At 47.1% G+C, this 26,944-nt stretch overlaps 1 protein-coding gene across 8 annotated transcripts in view; it reads right to left on the bottom strand.

The window, feature by feature from the left end:
- Positions 1 to 26,944, bottom strand: part of Wdfy3 (WD repeat and FYVE domain containing 3) — a 243,559-nt gene that overhangs the window by 21,509 nt on the left and 195,106 nt on the right. For 7 of the 8 annotated variants that reach the window (XM_052199005.1, XM_052199010.1, XM_052199012.1 and 4 more), the window contains 14 exons: positions 26,187 to 26,344; positions 25,067 to 25,144; positions 24,574 to 24,801; positions 19,166 to 19,219; positions 16,887 to 17,055; positions 13,555 to 13,718; positions 11,042 to 11,190; positions 8,876 to 8,996; positions 8,318 to 8,403; positions 7,025 to 7,105; positions 5,209 to 5,263; positions 4,879 to 4,998; positions 1,070 to 1,187; positions 121 to 227 (listed from right to left, as the gene is read on the bottom strand). In XM_052199005.1, the coding sequence (XP_052054965.1) occupies positions 121 to 227; positions 1,070 to 1,187; positions 4,879 to 4,998; positions 5,209 to 5,263; positions 7,025 to 7,105; positions 8,318 to 8,403; positions 8,876 to 8,996; positions 11,042 to 11,190; positions 13,555 to 13,718; positions 16,887 to 17,055; positions 19,166 to 19,219; positions 24,574 to 24,801; positions 25,067 to 25,144; positions 26,187 to 26,344 (1,688 nt within the window). The remainder of the gene's footprint in view (positions 1 to 120; positions 228 to 1,069; positions 1,188 to 4,878; positions 4,999 to 5,208; positions 5,264 to 7,024; positions 7,106 to 8,317; positions 8,404 to 8,875; positions 8,997 to 11,041; positions 11,191 to 13,554; positions 13,719 to 16,886; positions 17,056 to 19,165; positions 19,220 to 24,573; positions 24,802 to 25,066; positions 25,145 to 26,186; positions 26,345 to 26,944) is intronic. The other variant, XM_052199011.1, reaches the window with a different exon arrangement.

Genomic DNA, 26,944 nt, shown 5'->3' with positions numbered 1-26,944 from the left:
AGCTTCAATGTTCCTTAGAAGATAACAGTTTTTTTTTTTTTTTTTTTTTTTTTTGGAAAGACAATTTTAAAGGAAAGCAGACTTAATTAGAATGGAAAAAAATTTAAAATTGAGTCTTACCTGAAGCCGTAAGAATATCTGTGTGAAAGGCTCCATTCTTACAAGATACGAGGCCACGATCATTGCAGATGAGTAGTGGGTGCCGTAGTGGTACGCTGGGGTCTCCCCTGCTCCAGGCAGTCGGAGCATCATTAAAAGCAAAAGAAGAAATGAGAGAAGTAAGCATGGTGTTGACCAGCGGGTTTGGAAATGTTAGCTACTGGGCCGGGCAGCCGGGGCACCAAGTGCAGCTCGCTGTTAGCAGGGACACTTTGACTGCACTGTTCCACAGGGCCGTCACCGGCGGGCATCCGGACAGGCAAGCATGCCTGCTGCTGTCCGTCTGGGCCTCCCTGGCACCTCTAACAGCAAGCCGTCTTCCACTGAAGCAGAATATTGACTTAGTAGCTATTGTTTTTTATTAGGTTATGACTTTGTAATTAAATAGTTCTCTAAACTGCTGTCTACAGATGCAGTATGATAGAATATATTATTATTGTGTATCGTTCTTGGCAGATAGGGGAGGGAGAGGGAGAGAAAGAAAATGGACAGAGGTTTAAATTTAATAGGCTTAAATTCAAGATTTTTTTTTCCCTTTTGCTCTATGTATTTGAGGGGGAAAGGCAGTAGTCATAACATATAATACAGTGTAGAGTTCACAAATATCATCATAATTTTAAATAAAGGGAATTCTAAAAGGTACCTAAATGAAATTAATGGAGACACAAGAAATGAACGTGTAGGCCTGGGGCTAAGCATTGTTAGCGACCAAGGCCCCTAGAGGAGACAGCTCCCTGCCAGCCCTCTGCAGACGGCTACAAACATCTTCTAGAGAGGTCACACGCTTGCACGAGAACTGTTGAGTTTCTGCTGTGATCATGCATATGTACCCATGGGCGTCAGGGCCCCAAACAGTGTTTGTTTACTTCTGAGACTGAAACGCCAAGCCAGGGCTGAAGGCTCTCCTCACCATTGGGATCTTCCCAGTCCTTGTAGCGCTTCTTGTACTGGGCCAGCCGCTCATCTGTCTGTGCGCCCATCGGCTTAGCCAGGTTTCTGAAGGTCTTAGGGTTAGTGAGGTCAACTTCCTGAAACACAAAATAAACCCCGCGCCATGTCATCAGCCGTCCTCTCTCCTCCCCAGCGCAGATGCAGTGGCTGAAGGGGCAGAGACCCTACCTGTGGCATGGCTAGAAGTCAGAGGACTTAGAGATAAGTTTGTGAGAAAAAAAAAAAGTAACAGTTGTGGATTATTTACCCACACCTCACATTTGGACACAGAGCTTAGTACGAGGCACTGCGGACAAGTGTTTTGGAAATGACGCATCTCACAGAGAGACTCGTAGGACCTCAGTTACAGGAAGGAGGAGGACATTCAATGCTTCCAGGGCTGAGCAAGGACATCACAGACACCTTCAGGACACCTTCGACACAAAGGCTCCCACTCAGCATTATCTGCATCTCCCCTGTAACCGGAGGACGGAGTCTTTCTATGCCTCCTCCTGGCCCCTCCAACTTCCTTCTAACTTCTTTCCTGAGTACCTCCCTCATGTAGGTGGTTTACAGTGAGATAAATCGAAACACTCAGCGATCAGCTCACAACCCTATCAAGTGACTTCCAAGCACAATGAATTTTTCCCAGTCTGACGGAGATTGTTTTAAAAGTTTATCACTAGCCGACCTAGTTCACATATTCAAAAGAAAACTCAGGGTTCTTAAAGGTAGAAATCAGAAATGCGCGACTGTGAAATGTTTACTATATGTCCTTCTTATAGGACATCAAAAGTATAAACAATTTTACCAAACACCCAGTGTCTTGGGCACGAGGAACTGGTCCGCACTAATGAATATGTCTGCTTGCGGCGTCTGTCCAGGCAGAGCCTGCAGGACAACCACATCCACACTAAACTCGGCAACCACAACAATGGACGTGGCAGCCACTGCTCTAGGCGTGGGGATCTGGGGGAGCTGTGAGAAGGGTCTGGGCTCCGGCCTCACTAAGAGCGGGGTCAGAAAGCATGGCAGTGCTGTGCAGCAGTGTGAGTGAAAACCAAGAGAACCTCGCTCGCCTCCGCACAGCTCGGGCAGGGAGGGGAGGGAGATCAGAGTGCACCCCAGTGGCCAGTGTGCTTGTGTGTGGATGACAGACTCCTAATTCATGATTCCTGAATGATGCTACGGACGGACGGACGGACGGACGGACGGACGGACAGAGGAGGCAGGAGGCGAGTGACTGAAAGTTGGGACAGTCCCAAGCAGGTGGGACCACATGAGGAAAGCTACTGGGGGGGGGGAGGGAGTGGGACTCGGGGATCCCACTGACTAAAACTGGGGGTGTAACTCTATTAGATCTGCAATGAGTGTGACACACCAGAAGGAAGCCTGGGGCAGTGATCTAGTGAGAGGCATGGAGGCAGAAGGCTGACGGAGGAGGAAGCCAGGGTGTGTATTTAGAGGGAGGCATGCCTTGGCCACAGAAGCAGCAGCATGGACTGAAGCTAGAAGTGGCATTTCTTACGATGGCGCCACAGAGCTAGGGTTGCGATTCTGTCAGGAACTGAGGGACCCTAAAGCCCTCACCACAAAAATTCACTGTTTTGCATTTCCCAACACTTTAAAAGTTTCCTATTCAGATGAACTTAGATGTTTTCATCTCCTAAGGCTTCACCCGACCACCCTGTAAGATGCAGTCTTTCACTCAACTGTGTCTCAGGTTCACACAAAGTCCACTGTGTGCACACCTGCACACGTAGGGTAGATGGCTGAGTCTTTTCTCATACTCGTATTGTTCTGAGGATAAACTTTCTCCCGGAATATGACAAATACAATTTCTGCTCATTTGATCAGCTCAGATTCTGGTGAGACAAAGTCAAATGAATTTCTGAACTCTGTCTGAGTGTGGTTAACTGATCTTTTTCATCTTTGTCTGCAGAGGCTGGTTTTCTCTAATCTAATGGTTCCCAGGTTATCATAACCAGTCTCAGCTCCACAGAGAGGAATCCAAGGTACAGCAGCGAGTGAGAACGTGCGTATTGTATGCTGTTGGTCTGGGTGCCCAAGTCATGGAGAGAACCCCATCTTCTCAGAAAGGAAAACATATTCCTTTTAAGAAACAGGGATGTTTTCAGGAAGGGTCATTTCACATTCTGTTTTCTTTTGGTACCTACCAATGGATGCAAATGGATTAGACTAAAGGAAACTGAGTAGACATGTGAGTTACATGGACTCAAGGGTCTAACCTAATGATGTTGTAGGTTACATACTGTATACCCATGTATAAAGGGTCTAACCTAATGATGTTAGATGTTACATACTATATACCCATGTGTCAAGGGTCTAACCTAATGATGTTAGATGTTACATACTGTATACCCATGTGTCAAGGGTCTAACCTAATGTTAGATGTTACATACTGTATACCCATGTGTCAAGGGTCTAACCTAATGATGTTAGATGTTACATACTATATACCCATGTGTCAAGGGTCTAACCTAATGATGTTAGATGTTACATACTATATACCCATGTGTCAAGGGTCTAACCTAATGATGTTAGATGTTACATACTGTATACCCATGTGTCAAGGGTCTAACGTAATGATGTTAGATGTTACATACTGTATACCCATGTGTCAAGGGTCTAACCTAATGATGTTAGATGTTACATACTGTATACCCATGTGTCAAGGGTCTAACCTAATGATGTTGTTACATACTGTATACCTATGTGTCAAGGGTCTAACCTAATGATGTTAGATGTTACATACTGTATACCCATGTATCAAGGGTCTAACCTAATGAGGTTAGATGTTACATAGTGTATACCCATGTGTCAAGGGTCTAACCTAATGATGTTAGATGTTACATACTGTATACCCATGTGTCAAGGGTCTAACCTAATGATGTTAGATGTTACATACTGTATACCCATGTGTCAAGGGTCTAACCTAATGATGTTAGATGTTACATACTGTATACCCATGTGTCAAGGGTCTAACCTAATGATGTTAGATGTTACATACTGTATACCCATGTGTCAAGGGTCTAACCTAATGATGTTAGATGTTACATACTGTATACCCATGTGTCAAGGGTCTAACCTAATGATGTTAGATGTTACATACTGTATACCCATGTATAAAGGGTCTAACCTAATGAGGTTAGATGTTACATACTGTATACCCATGTGTCAAGGGTCTAACCTAATGAGGTTAGATGTTACATACTGTATACCCATGTGTCAAGGGTCTAACCTAATGAGGTTAGATGTTACATACTGTATACCCATGTGTCAAGGGTCTAACCTAATGAGGTTAGATGTTACATACTGTATACCCATGTGTCAAGGGTCTAACCTAATGATGTTAGATGTTACATACTGTATACCCATGTGTCAAGGGTCTAACCTAATGATGTTAGATGTTACATACTGTATACCCATGTATAAAGGGTCTAACCTAATGAGGTTAGATGTTACATACTGTATACCCATGTGTCAAGGGTCTAACCTAATGATGTTAGATGTTACATACTGTATACCCATGTATAAAGGGTCTAACCTAATGAGGTTAGATGTTACATACTGTATACCCATGTGTCAAGGGTCTAACCTAATGATGTTAGATGTTACATACTATATACTCATGCGTCCAAGCTAAGTCTCATCTGTCTTCTCCAAATAAAGTCCTTGTAACTAGGGACACTAACCTATAAAATGCCAGTTCTCACTGGCATTCATTTCATGAATGAACTACTCTCGTCCAGATGACCTGAGGTTTACCTCGGAGTCGTAGTCCGCGAGGACCCATGGGAAGACGGGGTACTGCATGAGGTCGTTGTAGGATCTGCCCGCCAGGGTGTTCAAGTGCATCAGATACTGGAAGTTGCTGATTTCACCTCTCTTAGGAAAGATAGTAAAGACCCATCTTAGAGCAATAGATTACTTTATGTTTAAAACATTTTACATGCAAAAGTGGACATTAAAAAAATATTTCAATACATCAACCCCGCATCCCCCCACCCCAATCCAAACAAGAGAACGGTTTCCTTCTGCGGACCGTGGCGTGCACAGCAGGCGCCCTTCCTCGTGCACCGCGTGCACCTCGCTCACCTCCCACCGCTGAGTCACAGACTTCTCTCCGACCAGAGTGCTGAGCAGTCCGGACCTACACAGAAGGAAAGCAAGCATGGGTCAGAGGTGAGACCCGGCAGCCGTACAACAGAGCTGCTCCCACTCTGTCTACAGGTTCTCCTCTGCCCACAGAGGGGATCTGCTAATGTGGGCCAAGAAATCACATCCGAGGACCGTGATGAGTGCTCTGAAACAGGAACTATCTGGACCAAAAGAAAATCCAGGCAGCGTCATGTCACCTATACCAAGGGAGGCAGTATTCTCTGAATACTCTTCCCTCCTCTGATTGAAGGAGGTGTCCTGCGAGGTAGCAGAGTAATACAACACATTCACCGTGAGTGCAAGAGCTAGATCAACCCTAGCTAATCCGACTTCCTAATTCCCACTATTGTTCCCATGCAAACAGATCCAAAGACAGTTAGTAAAAGAATAGACATATGCAGTAATCTCCACATAGCAGGCACACAACTCCTGAGACGGACCTTGAATGAGCAACTGACAATGGGAATTTCTGGCAGGGCAGCACAGCTGATCAGTTCATTTAAAATATATGTACTACATTTTGGAGCATGCACTCTGTCAGCATTATAAAATGCCATTTAAGGTTATCATCACCGAGTACTGAATTTAATCACTGTCCATCCTCTGAGGGCACCTGGGTGGCACACACCAGGCTCAGTACTACAGGTGCCATTCTCTGAGCACGCGCACATGCAGAACTGTGTCTGATAACTAGCTAGAACACCCCTCACTACTGTAAGAATGTAAGAGAAGGGAAACTTTTTCCATACCATATTTATATTAACAATGAAACCGCCTGGAGCTTTTTGAACCTGTTTCAGAGGTTAATGAGTACACATATTTAATTTTTTTCTGTTGTTTAAAGAAAAATTAAAGGCAACATTTTATCAATATAATATTATAAAAGGCAGAATCTCTATTAAGTTTCTCCACCGTGTGTGTGTGTGTGTGTGTGTGTGTGTGTGTGTTATAAGTTAGCTTGTAGTCTCACAACACAGCTTCTTTCCAGGCGGCCCATCACCGTGTGACTGCAAACAGCGGGGAGTGTACAGACCCTTGATAATGGCTGTGGCCCAGGGGAACCTCTGAAGAACTACGAGGCTGCTGGGCTTGCAGCAGAGCAAGAGTTTAAACTTAAAGACCAGATGGGCAAGCTGCAGCAGCCGAGGCGTAATCAGGACCCCATTATAGAGCAGGCTCCTGTAACCCGAGGACGAGAAGTAAGGAGAAGTGGGCACAAGACGGGGGAGACACAGGTTACTCTCAACGAGATAAACAATTATACAAGAAACTGTTTTGTACAATCTAAAATTTAAACATTTAATGCTGAAAGTTGGTATCTATTCAGACAAAAACCTCAGTCTAATAAGGGCAAGTTACAGATGGAGGACTTCAGTTTGGTTTTGTAATATCGAGAGCCTTAGAACTTATATAGCTCATTTCACTATGAAGAGTAACAAACAGAGAGGAATTGTATTTTAATGCTATAAGAGAACCTAGAAAGTGTAGCATCAACAATGAAAGTAAAAAAAAGAGAGAGAATGCTTTATACACATGGCAAACAGGAGTGAGTGGAGGTGACGTTTCCACAGAGGGTTTTTGAAGGTGAGAAATATTCAAATATAGCACTAAAAGAATAAAAGCTTGTATTTCAAGAATTTAGTTGTTTTCTATAGCAACCGATAAAACAAGACAAAACACGGTAATTCTCTCTAGACGTCAGTCATCTTAATTTCACAGTGCCATCATTCTGAGCGAGCGCCACAGTACCTACCCTTGTTCCACACTGGTGTTCGGTCTCTGCCCGGACACAGACTCTGAGCTGTCAGTGAGAGAGGGCACAACTGCCAGGAACCTAAAAAAAATTAAATTACACATGAAGTCTCCACAGGGACCTAATGGAGCCCAGAGAAGGACAATTCTTAGACCTTTGCTGCAGCTGACCCTCCCAAGAAATGGCAGACAAAGGAATACATAACTAGAATGCTGACTACATATTGATACAGTTGATTCCATTTATCTTATTGTTGTTAGTCTGTTGCTCTGCCTAATTTACAAGTTAAGTCATGTCGTGGATGAACACACAGGCTACAAAGAAATGTTTCTAGGATTTAGTCCTATCTGCCGGTCTGCAAGGGTTATCTGGCAGGTGCCCACCACATGAAAGGGGACAGGTGGCATTGTACTGCAGAGACATGAAGCACTCACTGCGTGTGTTAGCTATTCCTTTTGGATGTAACCTGGACACAGAACTCACAGGAGAAGGGGGGCAGGGAACTCCAGCATCCCTCCTGCACTACAGCCTCTGTCTCTTCCGACTCACAGGTGAACAGAAACACCAGGAGTAAGCCCTCCGTTAGATCACTTCACCAATGAGAAAACATGCTTAGAACTGGGCAGTAGTTCTAAGTGGCTGTGCCGTGTTTTCAACTGAAGGCATTCAACTTTCCCTCCAGGGCACTGAGGACTCTTAAGTATCCACTGTTTCTATTGGATCTCAGCTCTGGAGCCCCACAGCAAGGCAAAGCAAAAGGTGGAACATTTTGAACCGGAAATGTTACTTTTTAATTTTCACTTATTGTTACTGTGTGTGTGTGTGTCCATATACACATGTGTGGGGCCAGAGGGAAGCTTGTGAAGTGGCTTCTCTCCTACACTCTGTAAGTCCTGGAGCTGTCACTGGACTTTGGCACCAAGGACCTTTATCGCCGAGCCATCTCTCAGCCCACCAAAGCACCATTCTCTTTTTTATTTGACTTTATCTGTTTACCTTTGTAAAGTGACTTTTTATTCTCTTAGACTTTGTGATGAAATAGCCTTGGGTAGGTCTCACTAAGTTACCAGGAGGGAGAAATGCTGTGTAATCAAGGGGCTGGCATCCCATGAAGGCCGGTTAGGGGTCAGGTCTTAAAAGGCTGGGAAAGAAGTGGAAAGCTGCAGAGAAGCCCTCGCCTCGCCTCACTGGTCTGGGCTTTAAGTGACTCGCTGAGCAGGCCGCCACGTTCCTCCCCCTCCCCATCGCTTCCCAAAGCAGCACAGCACTTCAGGAATTCCTGGAGAACAAGACCTTTGGTAGACTTTGTTCCGAATTCCCTTTTGGAAAGCCAGGAGGTAATTCCGTCCATCTCCAGAGAAAACTTCAACAGCGATAGGCTGAAACAGTGAGAGAAAGACAGCCGATGGAATAGATCTCAAGACGCACGCTACATTTCTCACGGTGGTTTCTACAATGTTGAATTTCTTGACTGGAGAGAGAATACTCTGACTCATGAATTCTCTCTATTATTAAGGCATGCAGTGAAACATTTTTTCTTATTCTGCTCAAAATTAAAGAAATCTTTAAAAATGGAATGATAAAGAGTAATTAGAAATCATGCTCCCGAAATGATGAGGATGTAGATTTTTATTAGAAGAGACAAATGTGCCCTTGGATTGGACAGCAAGGGGTGCATCTGGACGGGAGCATCAGAGTTGAGACCACGAGTCGGAAAACACGGAAGCACGCGAAGGTGCTGAGCGTCCTGGGATCTGAGGCAGTGTGCATGCTGCAGTTTTCACACACTGGTCCTTTTAGAAATGGCAGTTTTGGAACACGGGAGGAACGCTCAGGGCGCCGCCCACTCACCTGGAGGAGGTACCTCCTCTTATGCACCTCCCTGATGTCTTCATATGCAAAGAGGCTGCAAGTCCTCTTGAGTTGGCTGGGGCCTTGCCGGGCACCTCGGGGGATAATTGGTTCATGCATGCTGTGGGAGCCAAGAGGAAAAGGAAGCTTACAAAACCACCGCAGTGGGTCAGCCACCGCTCAACACAGGAGATGCCTGCTTCAACACCAGCATTTTCACTTAAAACTGTGATGATACTGTCAGTTCCTGGTGAATAGGGAACCTCTCTGGAGACTACCATCAAAATCTTTTCTCTTGTTAGGAACAGCCTTTCTGTCTCTCGGTTGGTACAGGGTCTAGGCCAAGAACACACTTAGGGACCCCTAAAAATATTTTATTTCTTTCTGAATCAGACTAGAAGGAAATGACCTGCAATATTTTTATATAGACCTATCTTTATTATTAACAAAACACTTGGATTTTTTAAGAATCGCAAAACATGGTTAAAAACTTTTTCTATACGGAAGTGTCTCATGGCTGTCATCATGTGGCCTTGACTGGTGAAGAGAGGGATTATTTGCAGTGCCTCCTAGGAGCAAACCAGAGACCTTGTTTTATTAGCACCAGAGTTAGGTGTTCAGCTAAAGCTAAAGGAGGAGACAAAGCCCACGTGTGTCTTCAGACCACAGAGCTGACTCGATCCCCACGATTATCCCCAGGACCTCAATGAGCAAATGAAAGGTAAAAGAACTCAGCCAGTCTGCACTGCAAGGGTGGGCTTTGGTTACCATGGTTACCACGCTTCTAATACTCAAGCTCAACAGTTGTTCTTCCATTGAGAGTATTGCTCCTGAATGTCTTCCTATAGCCGTGTGCACTTGTATAGGTGTGTATAGCTGTGCCTGTGAATGCGCATGTGTGTACTGGAACTGACACATGTGGAGGGCACCAGGTGTCCTTTCTGCGGCTCTCTGCCTTGTTCCTTTGCGGCAGGGTCTCTCACTGAGCCTGGAACATGACAAGTAGCCACTAGCCCTAGCAATTCCCCTACCTCAGTTCCACAGCCCTGGGAAAACAGGTGGCCATGTGTGGTGCTTTGAATATGTTTGGCCCAAGGAGTGGCCCTATGAGGAGGTATGGCCTTTGAGACCCTTCTCCTAGCTGCCTGGACTAGACAGTCTTCCTCCTGCTTGGTTCAAGATGTAGAACTCTCAGCTCCTTCTCTAGCTAGCATCATGTCTGCCTGGATGCTGCCATGGTTCCTGCCATGATAGTGGGCTAATAAACCTCTGATACTGTAAGCCAGCTCCAAATCACAGTTTGCCTTTGTAAGCGTTGCCTGGGTCAGGGCCATCTCCTCCCAGCAGGAAAAGCCTATCTAAGACATCAGCTTGTGGGGGTCAGGGGGATCTGAACTCAGGCTCTCATGATTGTGTAGAGAGCACCTTTACCCTCTAACCATCTCTCCAGCCTCTGTAGCAATGACTTCGTATGTGATCTTGCCAATTCAGAATGAACATTTAAGTGCATGGTATGCTGCTAAGTTGTTTTATTCACTTGCCACAGCTAGAGGCAACTGTGAAAACATGTCTGTAAGATCGGTCCTTGGGCATAACTGTGGCTTACATTCATGACTACTGATTGAGGGGCCAGCTCACCGTGGGCAGTGCCATCCCCGAGACAGGAGGCTGTAGGCTTTATAATAAAGCTAGCTGAGTGAGGAGCCTATAAGCAGCGCTCCCCTCAGTCCTGCCCCGACTTCCCTCAATGAGGGATGGTAAAAGGGAGAACAGAAGGCTAAGCTAAGCTGCTTTGTGGGCGTGCTGCTTATCACCATGAGAGATAAACGAAATAGTTTCACAAGGACTGCAATTTGGCATATAATGCTAATGATGCAAAGACATAAAATGCAATTTTCACTTGGAGAACAAGCACCTGTTCTTTAGTGGAAATGACAGCACTGGCCCGAGGGGCACCGAGACTCTGAGGTGACTTAGGACATGGCAGTATTAGAGGCTCACACAGACTGGGAGGTGACTTAAGACATGGCAGCATTACCCTGAGGCACACACGGACTGGGAGGTGACACGTCTTAGGACACGGGTTTGGGATTAGGAAACACCGCAAACGCATTTGCTGTCTTCTCGAGACAGCCTTGCTTGGAGCTTCCTTACGCAGTTACTCACTTCGGGGGTAAGGTTTCAATGTCTCTTATTTCCCTGGTTGCTGTCATGGTGAATCCATCGATCACATAGAAATGCTCTTTACCAAAGAGAAGCAGCCCTTCGCTGGTGTCCAGGCCCTGGACTCGTGCACAGCGGTACATGTGTTGGATCTATGAAGAAAGTCACAAATGTTCCATCCTGTAACTTCAAGAGGGGTTGGATAATTTCTCCCTTCTGTTACTGTTCCAGTAAGCCAGAGTGGAAGCATATTACACCTGGGCAATGCTCCGCCTGTGGATGTTCTCAGTAACAGGAGACAAGCATTCACTTGCCTCGCCCACTTAGACCCGACTCCCCCCGCCAGGGCCCCATCTCCTGTGCTGAGCACACCGGTTATAGAGTCTGCAGATGAGAAGTGCGTTATCTGAGGCTCCCGTTGTCGTGGAGGGCACAGCCTGGTAGAGCAGAGGTCTGAGGTGTACACAGAGAAAGATTGGGCAAGATGACACACTGCACGAGTTCTGCAGGAATGGGAGCCCCAGGAAAAGTTCCAAGCTCTGCAGCGACAGCCTCTGCAGATGTGGCAGGGGCCCCAGTGTCCTGGGGCATCTGCTTTTATGTCTGTAACACACACCGGGGCTTGTCATAAGGCTTAAGTGAGGTGACGCACATGACCACCACCTTAGACTTGATGGCTGTCGTCCCTTCCAGAGATCACTGTCCTCTCTGCGTGACCCTCCCAGGAGCTGTCACAGGGTGGGATGTGTCCTCTGCTCCCCACCCAGTCCCGACTGCTCTGTGGAGCCCAGCTGAGCAGGGCAGGTTCCTGAATCTCTCAGTGTGAGGATTGTTTTCTTTTCAAAAGGCTTATTCCTGGGACTGGAGAGATGGCTCAGCAGTTAAGAGCATCAACTGCTCTTTCAGAGGTCCTGAGTTCAAATCCCAGCAACCACATGGCTCACAACCATCGGTAATGAGATCTGACACTCTCTTCTGGAGTGTCTGAAGACAGCTACAGTGTACTTACATATAATAAATCTTTTTTTTTCTTTTTTAAAGGCTAATTCTTAGAAAACATTCCTCTTGTTCAACTCATTTCAACACAAGTCAAAGAGGAAAGAGTCAGTGACTAAATCAGAGTAAAACAAGTGTCAAGTGACATCACTTGAATCTAGTTCCCGCAGCAGCATTTCACGGTAAGTGAGCACAGGAGAGAATGCGCTCGGGAGAGCGGAAGTCTGGGAAGAGAATACCAAGGTGCCTGCCGGAGCCTGGGGACAGGAGCAGAAAGAGAAGATGGTCTCCTAAAGGGTGTGAAGTCTCACGTGGAGTGGGGGCGGGGTGAGCAGGTTTCAGTGACTGCCTTGTATAAACTATCCGTGAGGCAATGGGTGATTTTGTTAGGCACTATTTTTATGCATAGATAGGAACACCACATGTATCCTAAAGACATATGCAACTACTTGTCGGAGATAAAATTTTAAGATAAAGGCATGAATACATCTTCTCAAATATCTAGGGATTAAGTCAATTTCACTGCACATCTGAATCATTTCAATAAAAGATCGGGCTGTTTGTAGGGAGATCCACACGTGACAATTTATTTTAACTTTTTGAAGCATGGTTTCATGTGTGCCAGGTGGTGGTGGTGGGGGGGGGTAGCCAAGAATGTCCCTTCGGCTATACCTTTGGAATGCTTGAAGATGGCCTTGGGCCACGTGACCGGATTTAATCAGGGCTGGGATTTGAACCCAGGGCTTCCTGTGTGCGAGGCAAGCGCTCCACCAAAGGAGCTACATCCCAAGGTGAGTGAGTGGGTGGGTGGGTGGGTGGGTGGGTGAGTGAGTGGGAACAGGGCTAAATACGAGCTGATCAGATCCCTGATCAGCTGGAGTTTCTGGAGATGTAGAGGGAAAGAACATTTGGCTAAGACAGCTGGATGGCTTGTCCCCATAGACGGGATCAGGACCCTAAAGGGAGGTGTGGTTTAACAACAGGCACAGAGGAGAGTGAATTAGAGGTCAGTTATGAACCCCATTTCTGATGAAACTTTGCACTATTGAGTGCAAACAGGACAAAATCCTTGCTTAGTGGGATCTCCTGTGCCTTGTCTTAGGATGCTAAGCACACTCCCTCCTCCCCTCCCTCCTCCACCTTGTCTTGGGATGCTAACCACACTCCCTCCTCCCCTCCCTCCTCCACCTTGTCTTGGGATGCTAAGCACACTCCCTCCTCCCCTCCCTCCTCCACCTTGTCTTGGGATGCTAACCACACTCCCTCCTCCCCTTCCTCCTCCACCTTGTCTTGGGATGCTATGCATACTCCCTCCTCCCTTCCCTCCTCCACCTTGTCTTGGGATGCTAAGCACACTCCCTCCTCCCCTCCCTCCTCCACCTTGTCTTGGGATGCTAACCACACTCCCTCCTCCCCTTCCTCCTCCACCTTGTCTTGGGATGCTACGCATACTCCCTCCTCCCTTCCCTCCTCCACCTTGTCTTGGGATGCTAAGCACACTCCCTCCTTAGAAGCCGCACCTTCTCTCCCTCCTCCAGTAGGCGCAGCAAGGTGGCGTTGTCTGTCTTCTCCTCCTCCTCTATGGAGCCGCTCTCAGCAATCTGGTCTTGTAGCTGCTCCTGGGTCTCCTCATCTCCTCCATCAGGTGCAGACCGAGAGCGCTTCAGGGGAGGCTTCACGAGGCCTAGAATACAGAGACCAGTGGGGCCATGCGGGGCAATTCCGTTTCAGAGCTGGCTACCGTGTGGGTGGCCTCGAAAGGCCCGTGCGCTAGAGCTCTGAACTTCAGTCTGGTGCCAGGGGGAAAGGTGGGATTTTTAGACTGGTGCCTACTGGGAAAAATTAGGTCATCCGGAGATGACACCTTTGAAGGGAACACTTTGGAGATGCTCCCTGGAAGGGAACATTCAGGTCCAGCCCCTTCCCATCTGCTTTGTGGCTGCCCTGAAGTGAGCATACTTCTCCATCAGAGCTCTGGAGAGCACAGTCAGGCAGCAGCGTTTGGGGTCAGCAAGGAAAGCTTGGGAATTAAACACTGCAGGATCCTGAGACATTGTGTGCCTTCTCCCCATTGGAAAACTGGGATGAGGGTTCTGTGTAGCTCAGGTTTGTTGGGGGGCTAACCGAGGAAATGACTGCTCAGGGAACTCAGATGACGGCAGGAGAGCACCGAGCAGCTAGTGGCAAGGACGTGTTGTTTATAGGTGAGCAGCGTCTGGGAGGGGCTGCTAGTGAGGAGTCCCTGTCACATGCACATGACACGACATGTGCATCCTAACTCACTCGGAGGGCTCATGGAGGCCGGGCCAAGCCTCATTCAAAGTAGCAATATGATTCTTCATGCGTGAATGAAGTCAGTCAAACAGTGGGTCATGGGGAACAGAAACATGACTCTTTTTAATAACACAGATAATTTGTAGATTAAGAAAACACTTTACTGTCCATTCTTTGATAACTTTGTGAAAAATCTCAATAGAAGAAATAAAAACCAGTGAGATTCTAAAATATTAGGTGTTCTCAAAAAAAAAAAATGTGTGATAAAGCGCATACTCAGTGCCTTCAGCTCCTTAGCTGCGCCATCAAAAGCAACATTGTGCTTTCTCCCAACAATGCGCCAGCGCTCGGGAGCGTGACCCTGCTGGAGATCCTATCCGAGTGACCAGAGGCTCTGGCTTGCTTGGAGAAGACACAGCAGAGGGTAGGCAATGGGGAGGGACAAACGACACTGCAGAGGAATGGCTGCTTCATTCTCAGAGTCAGGAGCCATAGCCTCCAACTGATATTTGTGATTTGAGCTAACTGTAGAGATTAGAAATAAATCAAACTTGAGAACTTAAATGTCAACAACCCCAACCCAGGTCACCTGAGTAACCATGGGCTAACCTTGGCTTCTTTGTGGGAACCATGGCTTTAGACCCTCTGCTCACCTGGAATGACTGATTCTAAGTGTGTGTCAGGTCTATCCTGAGAAGTTCAACTGAGGCGGGCGGGTGTGTGAGAGAACAGGGTGTGTTATCAGGCGCAGGGGCAACACTGCTAGAGGAAGCTCTTTGTATTCACTCCACCAGACGTGAAGCTGAGCTTTCTTTCTCTTTAACTCTATGCGTTCTGTCTGCACGTCTGTCTGTCTGTACATCATGCGTGCCTGATGCCCACAGGAGCAGAGAGAGAATAGCTCCCCTGCAAGTGGGGTTACAGATGTTCGTGAACCCCTGTGTGGGTTCTAGGAATCCATCGCTCCAGCCTGAAGCACGGTTTTAATTTACTGACAGTTTTAATACTAAATTTCAATCTGCTGGCGTTTAATTTTTAAAAACTTTTAATTGGCACAAGCCTATAATCCCAGCGCTCTGGGAGGCAGAGGCAGGCGGATTTCTAAGTTCGAGGCCAATCTGGTCTACAGAGTGAGTTCCAGGACAGCCAGGGCTATACAGAGAAACCCTGTCTCAAAAAATCCAAAATCCAAAAAAACCACAAAAGCAAAAGCAAAAACAAAAACAAAAAACAACCTTTAATTGAAAGTCCTTAATTTACATTCCAGGGCTTAGTTTTAGCAAATGAAAGCATTTTTGAGTTTGCAGTCATTCAGACTCTTTAGGAAAGTGGAAGTGAAAGGTTAATCTATAGATTTTTTTTTAAACACAGATTGGGTCTTCATTTTGTGCTAGGAACACACCAGCAGAATAAAGGGAAGAGAAGGACTCTGCGGCTGGGGAGAGGGCTCAGGTGGTAACCTGGCTGAGAACACTTGCGCAAACTAAGTGTAATCCTGGCGCTGGTGTAGCTGAGACAGGAGCATTCTGGGGACTTGCTGGCTATCCGGCCTAGCAGAATCGGTGAGCTGTAGGCCAGTGAGAGGCACAGAACAAGGCGATAGCCTTGGGCCTCCACATGAGTGCGCACACGTGTGTACCCGTGCCCACATATAACCTGGTACATGTGCACAGACACGGGCAGCACAAAATAAATAATCTCTGCCTTTGAGAAAGCTTACATACTTAAAAGAGGAACCACCGCGCGCCTCGTAGAGAGAGAAAAGCAAAGCTCCCTCCTCTCCCTCGGGGCAAGAGCTAGAGGCGGTGCCTCAGGACAGAACCTGTTAGGACCAGCTCCCACGCAAGCAGGAGGCAGTGCCTCAGGACAGGACCTGTTAGGACCAGCTCCCACGCAAGCAGGAGGCAGTGCCTCAGGACAGGACCAGTTAGGACCAGCTCCCACGCAAGCAGGAGGCGGTGCCTCAGGACAGGACCTGTTAGGACCAGCTCCCATGCAAGCAGGAGGCAGTGCCTCAGGACAGGATCTGTTAGGACCAGTTCTCATGCAAGCAGGAGGAGGTGCCTCAGGACAGGACCTGTTAGGACCAGTTCCCATGCAAGCAGGAGGCGGTGCCAGCAGCAGGCAGGTGGCCTTTAGTTAAGTTCATCCACATACTAAAGTCCAGAAGGCTCAATCTGAGATCACTTCTTGCAGGACAGAAAAAGACTGCTATTTTTTACTGTTGGCCAACACACGATGATGTATCTAATAATTGTTTTAATTTTGTAAGTATTTTTTTAGGTGCTTACAATCAGGTTAAACTGAGTGCTCTGCTAAAACAAAAACCAAAACAAACAAAAAACCTCTAAAACTTACTGATCCAATGACTATGAGACTAAAATATACTTCTATAGGGACTAAAGAGACAGTTTCTTTATTTCTCATTCATAAATCAATCTTTAAGTTGTGGTGATCAAGTATATAGGTATGGTCATAGTTGGCCCTCCTGTCTGCAAACGATTATCTTTTTATATGATATCATATGGAAGGAATGCTCCAGGATGATTTCGAATCAAAAATCAAAGAGGAGGCTGACCTTTGACCTTTGCAATGGTGTCTTCCCCGTGTTCTGGTTCTTGCTGGGTGGTTTCCCCTTCTGAGCTCTCTACGATGGTGTCCTGAACGATGGCTGGGTTCCCAGAGGCCAGGCGTAGATAGTACTCTTTGCTGTCGTAGCTTATAGCTCTTCGGTACCGAGCAGGTTTCTAAGAAATAACAAGAAGAAACGACTCAGTTATTTCCAACAACGACAATACAAGCTTGTCAAGATCTCTTGTATTCCTATTGTTCAGGGGCTTTGCATAGACTAGATGAATACACACTGAGTACACAGATCTTCAGGTTATGTTGCTAAATTAAAAAAAACACTCCATAGTTTATAAAATAACATGTATTGAACAATATTAGCAGTCCTGTTCTCCCCAAAGAGAAACAGACCATGTTTAACCAAATAACACCTGTGACCTGGCGAAGTCCCCTGTCTGCTCTGGCTACCTTCTCTACCTTCTGAGGTGGCAGGGGAGAGCATGCCAGCCCTGTCCAGACTGAAGGACACTTGTTCTCTTGGGACAATACCAATTGTTGACTTTGGCGGTGTGCAGGAAGAGAGTTAGAACTGGCCTGCACTATCTGAGGCCCTGGGTCTTACAGGACTCTGGAGTTTCAACACCTGTCCGACTAGGAACATAAGACAGATTTAACACAAGATGGCGCCTTCTGGCTAGCCTACAAGATGAGTGGTGCCTCCCTTCTGTATCATTGTCTGGTACCACCTGGTAACAGAGAACTAAAAGGCACAGTGAGAACAGGCATAATTTAATTCTGATGAAAAATTAATATCTAGAGATATAAAAAAATTCAACAGTCTGGACACAATAGAACATTTCTTTCACAGAAAACTCTAAAATGAGTTTTCTACTTGACCTAAACTTGTTTTCCTTCCTAAAGCCATATATAGGGCGAATGTCATGGCTCAAAATTCCTAAAAATGTATTTAAATGCAGACTGCTAAGATCGGGATTAGACTCAGGCTCTGGGTCGAAGATTCTAAAAACGGAGGGATGGGAAACACGGCTTAGACTGCGTCTTCAGACAGTGTTTTATTTCTCCTTTGTTACAAGTGAGAATATGCAGTCTTTTAAAAATACTTTTTTTTCTCACATTCTTAAACCTGATTTCTAACTAGAATGGAAACAGGTGCCTGTGTGGGTGGGACATTCAGGAGGAAACACTGAACAGATCCCCCAGGAAAGAGATAATGCAGCCGAGGCCGCAATCTCTGTGTCGGTTCGGTCTAGGGAACCGAACCAGAAGCACACTGAGGAGGCCTGCGCGTGCGTGGAGATGGAGACATGACACGATGCACCAAAGAAGCGTCCGGGAATCTCCTGGGAGTGGGAAGTCCATCTCATGGGCACTCACACTAACGAGGACAGTGCGGTGTACTCTTTAAATGAATAACAAACTTAGTACCTCCACTTGCTCTGCATGAAGTGAAATGATCATAGTCAACTTGAAATTGCTTATATTTATTAAATGGAAAGGAAGACTTAGTAGCCTGCGAGGTGCAGGAGGCTGGACAGTCCCCAGAGTATCACCCGCCCAAACTGCTAACATTTTAAAGATGGTGGCATGGTTAGTGATGGGCAGGATAATGGATTAACAGATGGACAGTTGATGCATTTCCGTATCTATACTGAAAGTCCTGGATCTTTCTGGGAAACTGAAACAACGAAAGATGTGTGCCAATTAAAACTATACTTTGAAAAGTGATCATAGACTTCATTTTTAGATTAATTTCTTCCAACTGGAAAGCAGTTGAAGAGATAGAGAGGGAGAGAGGAGAGAGGGAGAGAGGGAGAGAGGAAGAGAGGGAGAGAGAGGGAGAGAGAGGGGGGGAGAGAGAGAAAGAGAGAGAGGGGGAGAGAGAGAGAGAGAGAGAGAGAGAGAGAGAGAGAGAGAGAGAGAGAGAGAGAGAGAATGAGAATCTTACACTCCCGGCATCTGAGATCACTGCATCATGTTTTAAGAAGCTGAGGACTGACTGCAGGCTGCCCATTACTAACACGCCCATAGTTGGTTAGTTACGCGGGAAGCAGCACATGGTGAGAGGTGAGGGCCCAGCCTGTTAGTGAGCAGCAACCAGCCGAGGACCAGCCGAGGAAGGAGAGCCCTCTCAGCGTGGAGGACACCGGGTTTCCACCCCAGGGGCTCACAGACAGTGAGTGAGTCTTTGGAGTTAGTCTGTCTACCATCTACCGTGCACTGAGAACAAAGCTGTGGGTGGTCAGCATTCTGTGGCCATCTGGGTTTTACCTTCTGAGCAGTGACATCATCAGGAGGCTCGGGCTGTTTACTTGGGATCTCAGACTGAAAACAGGGCATTAAGTACAGACACATAAGGAGGGAAAAAAACATACAAAGATCACAAAACCAAAATCTCCTTGAGGACCATAAGAAATACAGAAGACATACGCACAACTCGAAAGGAATGAACCAAATCTATTTACACAAGCCCTGAGCACATGTGGCTGTTTCCTCCACTACAGAAGATCAGTGCTTTAATTACAATTTAAACATACCAAGAGTTCCAGTGCCCTGAATAGACAGACGTAAACACCACAAAGCAAACCGTCAGCACTGCCGTTATGGATGACTGTACAGGAACTTTCAAAAGGAAAAACCAAATCACCAAAGTGGGCAGCAGAATCTCACGCTAGCCAGTGTCTCCACAGCTCCGCCCCCTGCAGACCCCCATATCTGTGGTGTAACAGCTCACAAGGGTTAAGCTGTTATCCACAATACCTCTTGGCACATGAAATTGGGGCAGATTGGTTGATCTGCCCCGCCACAAATGCCCCTGATCAGTCCCTTCCCCACCTTACAGATAGCAGCTGGAAAGAGCCAACAGGGGAAGGTGGATGGTATCACAGACTTCAGAAGAAGTAGGCATAGCCTGACTGACCGAGCGCACTTCTGCTGAGTGCTGGTACAGGGGACCGCCAGCAGGACTTTCGAGGAACCTTCCTCTCCAGGACTCCATCTGAGGATGACTTTGTAAACCTTGTTCTGGAGTGAACACTTCCTACCATGTTCCCTTCCCTAGGCAGAGCAGACGCTGGGTGGTAACATATTTTTAAGCACTTGGTTCACTCTGTTTCAATGAATCTTGAGCTTTAAAAGAAAATAAGCAAATGCCTCAAACCAGAGAATTCCTGTGAGCTTCCTACCAGGAGAGGCACGGGTGCAGACACAGTGTTTGTCTTAGGAGGTCAAGTGCACATGTATGGTAAACATTTGTCAAAACTCACTGAATAGAACACAATGTGAGTAAAAGCTTCCTGGCCTCAATCCCTGAGAAGAGGTTTTGTTTTTGAGACAGGCCCTCATTATACAGTCCTGGCTGGAAAATCACTATGTTGACTACACCGGCCCCAAAATCAAGACAATCCTCTGGCCTCTGCTCCCCAAATGTTGGATGGATTGAACTGCAATACCCAGCAGTGAGTAAAACCACTTAATCTGATCTTAAAATTCAGCGCTGAGAAGGAAGGGGTCTAGGTGTGCAGCTCAGCGGGGCAGCGTAAGGCCCTTGGCTCAATCCTACTTAAGATTTGTGATGTCAATGAATAAACGATTTACCCCAATGAAAAAGTTATACAAATACTGAACCTAAATTAATAATAAACAGACATGCTCTGAACAGTTTTCAATACTGAAATTAATAAAACCCAGATCAACAAAACCCTGCAGGATAAGTGTGTGCTAAATACCAGAGTATGGACTCTGATTTTTGCTGCACGTTTTACTACACAAATTTAATTTCTAATAGAACTATCTAAAATAGAATTAGCTTTTTAATCATTGCTGGATCCTTCAGCTTACACAATGGAATAATGAAAATGTCACTTAGGAATGATGGTCACTCTCAGGACACAGGTACAAGACCGACTCATAGGCGCTCGCTCCAATCCAGCCGGCCCTGCCTGTCAGCCTTCAGGCAAGTGTTTGGCTGTACTTTGTAACCTGGGTGGCAATGAGTTTAGGGAGTAGAAGGGTCAGGTGACCTCTAATTATAAAGCTTTAACACGGGTGAGGGCAGGAGTGGCTCACTGGAGTCTACGGAGCCGAAACTTCAGCAGCACACCTCCTGTGGCTCTCCTAAACCCCACCCCATCCTCATGTCTACACCCCACACCATCCTCATGTCTACACCCCACACCCCATCCTCTCATGTCTACACCCCACCCCATCCTCATGTCTACACCCCACACCCCATCCTCATGTCTACACCCCACCCCATCCTCTCATGTCTACACCCCACCCCATTCTCTCATGTCTACACCCCACCCCATTCTCTCATGTCTACACCCTACCCCATCCACTCATGTCTACACCCCACCCCATCCTCTCAAGTCTATACCCCACCCCATCCTCAAGTCTACACCCCACACCCCATCCTCTCATGTCTACACCCTACACTCCTCCGCTTGGAGGAAAGGCTCACCTACGATAACTTCAGGACCCAGAAAAATGACTCTTGTCCTTTTTAATGGATATTTTTAAAACTTAAAGTTAACATATAAAATAATGGACTTCATTATGAAGATATATATCTCTATATATATTCATTATAGAGATAAATGTAATATAGTATATATATATATATAATATATATACATATATATTCATTCATACTTTGTTCTTCACACATATAAACCAACTTCACTGTCATCCTCCCAAATTTATTGGTTCCCTAATAGTACAAAACTTCCGAATTAAAAAAGTCCTCCTGAAGGAAGGTTAAAGGAAGCGATGAAAAACCAGACTAAGACATAAAGAGCACAGAGCACCAGTGGTCCGGTAGCTCAGCGTTTAACTGAGGCATTTGGCCACGGAGAGGAAACCTAGCAATGATCTCTGTAGAGTGACTCAAGGGCAGCTATGCAGTCCAGCACGGCCTTGCACTCCGGAGCCTCCCAGGTTGCCGGGACTACAGTCCTGCACCACCACAGTGGAATGGAAGCTTTGTCATGTGATCTGACTACGAGGGGCTGCTGGTCTATGCTCTCACTGCACCCCACTACCCAACAGCTCTAACTTAAGGCTTTCATATCTTATGCAGGTCCTTGTACGCAGGACACGGGTAATTCTACCTGGACTTGAGAGGGCTCCTGTGAGACACAGGTACACGAAGCTGCATGTAACTTGCTCTGGGGAGCATCTAAGTGACTGCCCTGCAGACACACTGGGTGCTGCTGATGCTCTCGGGAGCATCTAAGTGACTGCCCTGCAGACACACTGGGTGCTGCTGATGCTCTGGGGAGCATCTAAGTGAGACACACTGGGTGCTGCTGATGCTCTGGGGAGCATCTAAGTGAGGGCCCTGCAGACACACTGGGTGCTCCTGATGCTCTGGGGAGCATCTAAGTGAGGGCCCTGCAGACACACTGGGTGCTGCTGATGCTCTGGGGAGCATCTAAGTGACTGCCCTGCAGACACACTGGGTGCTGCTGATGCTCTGGGGAGCATCTAAGTGAGGGCCCTGCAGACACACTGGGTGCTGCTGATGCTCTCGGGAGCATCTAAGTGACGGCCCTGCAGACACACTGGGTGCTGCTGATGCTCTGGGGAGCATCTAAGTGACGGCCCTGCAGACACACTGGGTGCTGCTGATGCTCTGGGGAGCATCTAAGTGACTGCCCTGCAGACACACTGGGCGCTGCTGATGCTCTGGGGAGCATCTAAGTGAGGGCCCTGCAGACACACTGGGTGCTGCTGATGCTCTGGGGAGCATCTAAGTGACTGCCCTGCAGACACACTGGGTGCTGCTGATGCTCTGGGGAGCATCTAAGTGACGGCCCTGCAGACACACTGGGTGCTGCTGATGCTCTCGGGAGCATCTAAGTGAGGGCCCTGCAGACAGTAGATGGTAACATGCCAAGTTAACTTTTGCCTTGTACATAACACGTGCAATATGTACTGCAAACTCTGTGTTCTGCAACTGCCCCCCTTCCTGTGCACTCCTTCACTCTAAGTAAACGGATCAACATTTCTCGCCTGCCTTGTATCTTCTAATATGTAACCTATCTGTCCAAAGCCCAGCTTCACACGGTACACGCCTGCTGGGATGTTCGTTTGGCTCTCACAGGCTGGGGGCTCCTGCGCTTGCGTAAAGTCCTGGTAACACAGAGGTTTAGGTATGAGCCCTCAACAGCTTCTCTTCCCTGATACTGATGTACTTAATAATGTTCCCATGGACTTAATAATGAAGAAGAATGCTACCGTAATACACATTATACTTATGGTTAAAGAAAAACCTCAGAAGGGTATGCCCCACTTTAAGCAAACTCCTGAGCTGGCCCCCATGTTTGGGGAAGATGATTTAACTGAGAGCTTGGAATCGTGATTAACTTTGTTGCTGAACAATTTCCGTGTGTACGTAGTATATTCTGTCTTCTTCCTGCACCCTCTCCTCTCCTCTCCTTAACCCCTACCTGCCCTTTCCCCAGGTTTATGCTTCTGGATGTTTTATGACCCATTTTATTTACGCAGGGAAGCTCAGCTTTTCTGAAGAGGTTCAAGATAATGAGTGCTCACTGAAGCATTTCACAGTTATCGCTAAGGTTACTCCTCAGACCCTAAGGAATGACTGGAGGGAAGAACCAAACTCAAAGCTCACTGCTCTACTCTCACTAAAGCAGGTGCTGGGAAAGCTCCTAAAACGTGGGGGTCCCTATGTGGGGGTCTCTATGTAGGGGTCTCTATGTGGGGGTCTCTACGTGGGTTGTCTATGTGGGGGTGTCTATGTGGGGGTGTCTATGTGGGGAGTCTCTATATTGGGGTGTCTATGTAGGGGTATCTATGTGGGGGTGTCTATGTGGGGGTGTCTATGTGGGGGTGTCTATGTGGGTGTCTATGTGGGGAGTCTCTATATTGGGGTGTCTATGTGGGGGTCTCTATGTAGGGGTCTCTATGTGGGGTGTCTATGTGGGGGTATCTATGTGGGGGTGTCTATGTGGGGGTGTCTATGTGGGGTGCCTATGTGGGGAGTCTCTATATGGGGGTGTCTATGTGGGGGTCTCTATGCTCTTAATGGAGCCGACAGCTTCGAGAAAAACAGCCTTTAAGGAACTATTTTTAATAATCTTGACTAATTAACAGTCTAAGATCCATATTTTCTTTAAAAATATTGTTAATTGACAAATTATGTCCAAATATGCTGAGAAGGTAAAAAGCGATCTTATACACGCACTGTACAATTTTCAATGATTAAGTAAGGCTAACATATCCTTTCAAACTTTTATGATTTTGTAAGGAGCACATGAAACTCCCACCAACTGTGACACAACACACTACCATTAACCCTGGTTGCTCTGCCATGAGTGGTCAGTGGTCACATCCCGCCTGACGGACGGACGGACGGACGGACCACTGCTTCTGAGCTGGGCTGCCTGAGACACCACACTAAGGTGGGTGCTGGGCACTTAGCTCCGTGGCAGACACTACTCTAAGACTCACATACTCAACTGACGTCATCTTCCTAAGAGCCCTATGAGGGAGAACCCGTTTCCCAACGTTAAACATGTACGTGTGGGGAACTAAGGAGGCTCTGTGGCACGCAGTGTGGCACACAGTGAGGCTCCAGAGTCTATGTTCCACGCCACTCATTACATACACAGTCCTCCAGCTACAGTTCGCCAAGTGAGGCCGACTGTACTCACCCCCACGCTGGCCTCCTGCTCTGTCTCGGGCACGTAGGGATAGTGGTTATAGAACATGTCATTGCGCACCATCTTCTTCCGCATTCTGCAGGGCCCCTCCGTCATCTCCAGCATCCACTTGTCCAGGTGGGAGCCGATGGGGGGCCCCCACAGACCCCGCTCCCGCAGCAGCTCACACTCGATCTGACACCACTCCTCGGTCACGTACTTCAGGGCGTTCTGCTGACGCTGGAGGGAGAGAGGCCAGGCTGCTTTCTCAACAACAGAGGCACAGCTGACTGGGAACGGGGTTCTGACCGGGAAGTGAATCTAAGCCAAGCCATTTCAGTAAATACTACAAATCGTATTTACTTACAGTTTAAGGGAAGAGAGCTAGTGGTTTTATGAGAGGCAGGGGGTTTGCAGGGGCCTGAGCATGGGACACTTGAGACAGCTAGCAAACATCACAGCCAAGGATGCCAGACACATGGCCGTCACTGTTCCGGATGCTCACCTCCTGATACTCCTTGTACTGTGTGTCCACCAGGTCACGCACGACAGCGATGTGTGTAAACATCCACTGGGAAATCTCCTAACGAACATGGAGAAAGAGGCCTTCAGGTTTCCTGATTTGTTTACTTATTTAATTATTTGAAAATTCACGGTGCCTGAAATTAATGCTGAACCGTGATTAAAACCTGGCCAATGTGCTGCTATAGAAGGCAAAAGCTGACATGCTAAATGATGACACCTGGGGCTACCCAGCAGCCACAGAGCTGCGGTTCCCCCCCCACCTCGCCACACCCCACAGGTCTGGCTTGTGGGTTAGCACGCTCAGGAACTGCCTCGGCTGGGGAGAGGCGCCAGAGCTCTGCAGAGCCAATGTGTGGCCGAGCTGCAGTGCGCAGCTCACTGGCTTCAGCTCCTTGCAGATCAGCTAAGTCTGAGAGAACAGCGTGGCCCACATCCTTCCTCAGCCAAGCAGGGTGAGGCACACTACACGGGGCTTCCCAGGGGATGGTGCCCTGTTCTTTTACATAGGGAAGGATTCTCAGGGCATTCCCTAGTCTTCTTCCTTCATACTGGACACCACCCCAAAGTTCCCTTCTCAGATGCTCAGCATGGCACAACATACGTGGGGTACATGTCAATTCTTTCAGACCCTTCCCACACTGCCCCTGGCCTAAGGGTCAAGTGTGAGGACCAAAGGTTAATGGAGGAGGGAGATGAGATTTAATAAAATCAATCACAAGTATTCACAACTAGACTATAGAGGTAAACACTCCTCTGTCGCCGCCTTATGATTCCTGCAATTATCATAGGCCATTCACAGTCGGAAACATGTGAAAGCATTTTATTAATCTGTCAGTCTCCGACCGCCATTTGAGTCCAGTTATAAGGCAGGTATATATACCCACTGCCATGTGACCTTGTGTCTTTACACAAGTCCAAGTGCCATGTGTCTTTACAAAAGCAAGACACTCTGAAATCTGCCAGCCCTCTCGCTTCTAAGGGGGATGTAGAAAATTTCCACCTCAGGACTTCGCTTGCATATGCTAGCAGGACTATATAAGACACGGCGACCCTGGAGATGTAACCGCTAACCGCACGGGTCATGCAGCCGAGCCTCGTACCTGCGGGGAAGGACTGTGTTTATGGAGGCCGCTTTCCTTTCGGTTCCTTCTTGACCCTGTTAGCTTGGACAGACCGAAGCCGCTGCTGACCCGGGACAGTTTGGATTGTGTGGTGGGCACCAAGGCTTCTCCTCGGCTTATGCATTTCTTTTCGTGGGCTGTAAGTTTAAAATTAAGTAATTGTACAGTTTAACGTGTTTATCAGTCTTTTACTGTTTTCACGTTACGATTATAGATCCCAGCCCTCTCCCCGTTATCCATCCCAGCCCTCTCCACGCGGCCCCTGCGAGCAGATCTGGGGATGAGTCGCCCAGATGAAGAACCGATACAAGAGTCGCTTCCTCAGAGGCACGTGTGTCTTTGGGGTATCACAGACTTTATTACTGCTGATCCTGTTTACGGATGGGCGCTCAGCAGCTATGTGGTGGCTGAGTTAATATTTGGCGGTGAGGATAACACTCCTCCACCAATGTGAAAATTTAAACTACCATGTTTCTCCATGCTAACCGTTCACGGTCTGTCACCCGAAAACTTCCGTTGTTGAGAATATTTCAGAACACAAAAATTTTTGTTTTGTTTTGTTTTTGTTTTTTTACATTTTATGAAGGCTATGAAGTGCAGTGTACACAGTAAACCACTGAGGATCCACGGCAGTGTACCATCACATAGCACTCAATATCAGCACAGCCAAACAGACGAGTGTTTGTACTGAATATGATAAAAAATAGCTACTAAGGCAGTTTAGTAAGAAAACCACA

The sequence above is a fragment of the Apodemus sylvaticus genome, chromosome 11 (assembly GCF_947179515.1).
Source record: "Apodemus sylvaticus chromosome 11, mApoSyl1.1, whole genome shotgun sequence".
Taxonomy (NCBI): domain Eukaryota; kingdom Metazoa; phylum Chordata; class Mammalia; order Rodentia; family Muridae; genus Apodemus; species Apodemus sylvaticus.
Note: the sequence above shows the minus strand (reverse complement) of the source record. Positions and strands in the feature narration are given on the sequence as shown.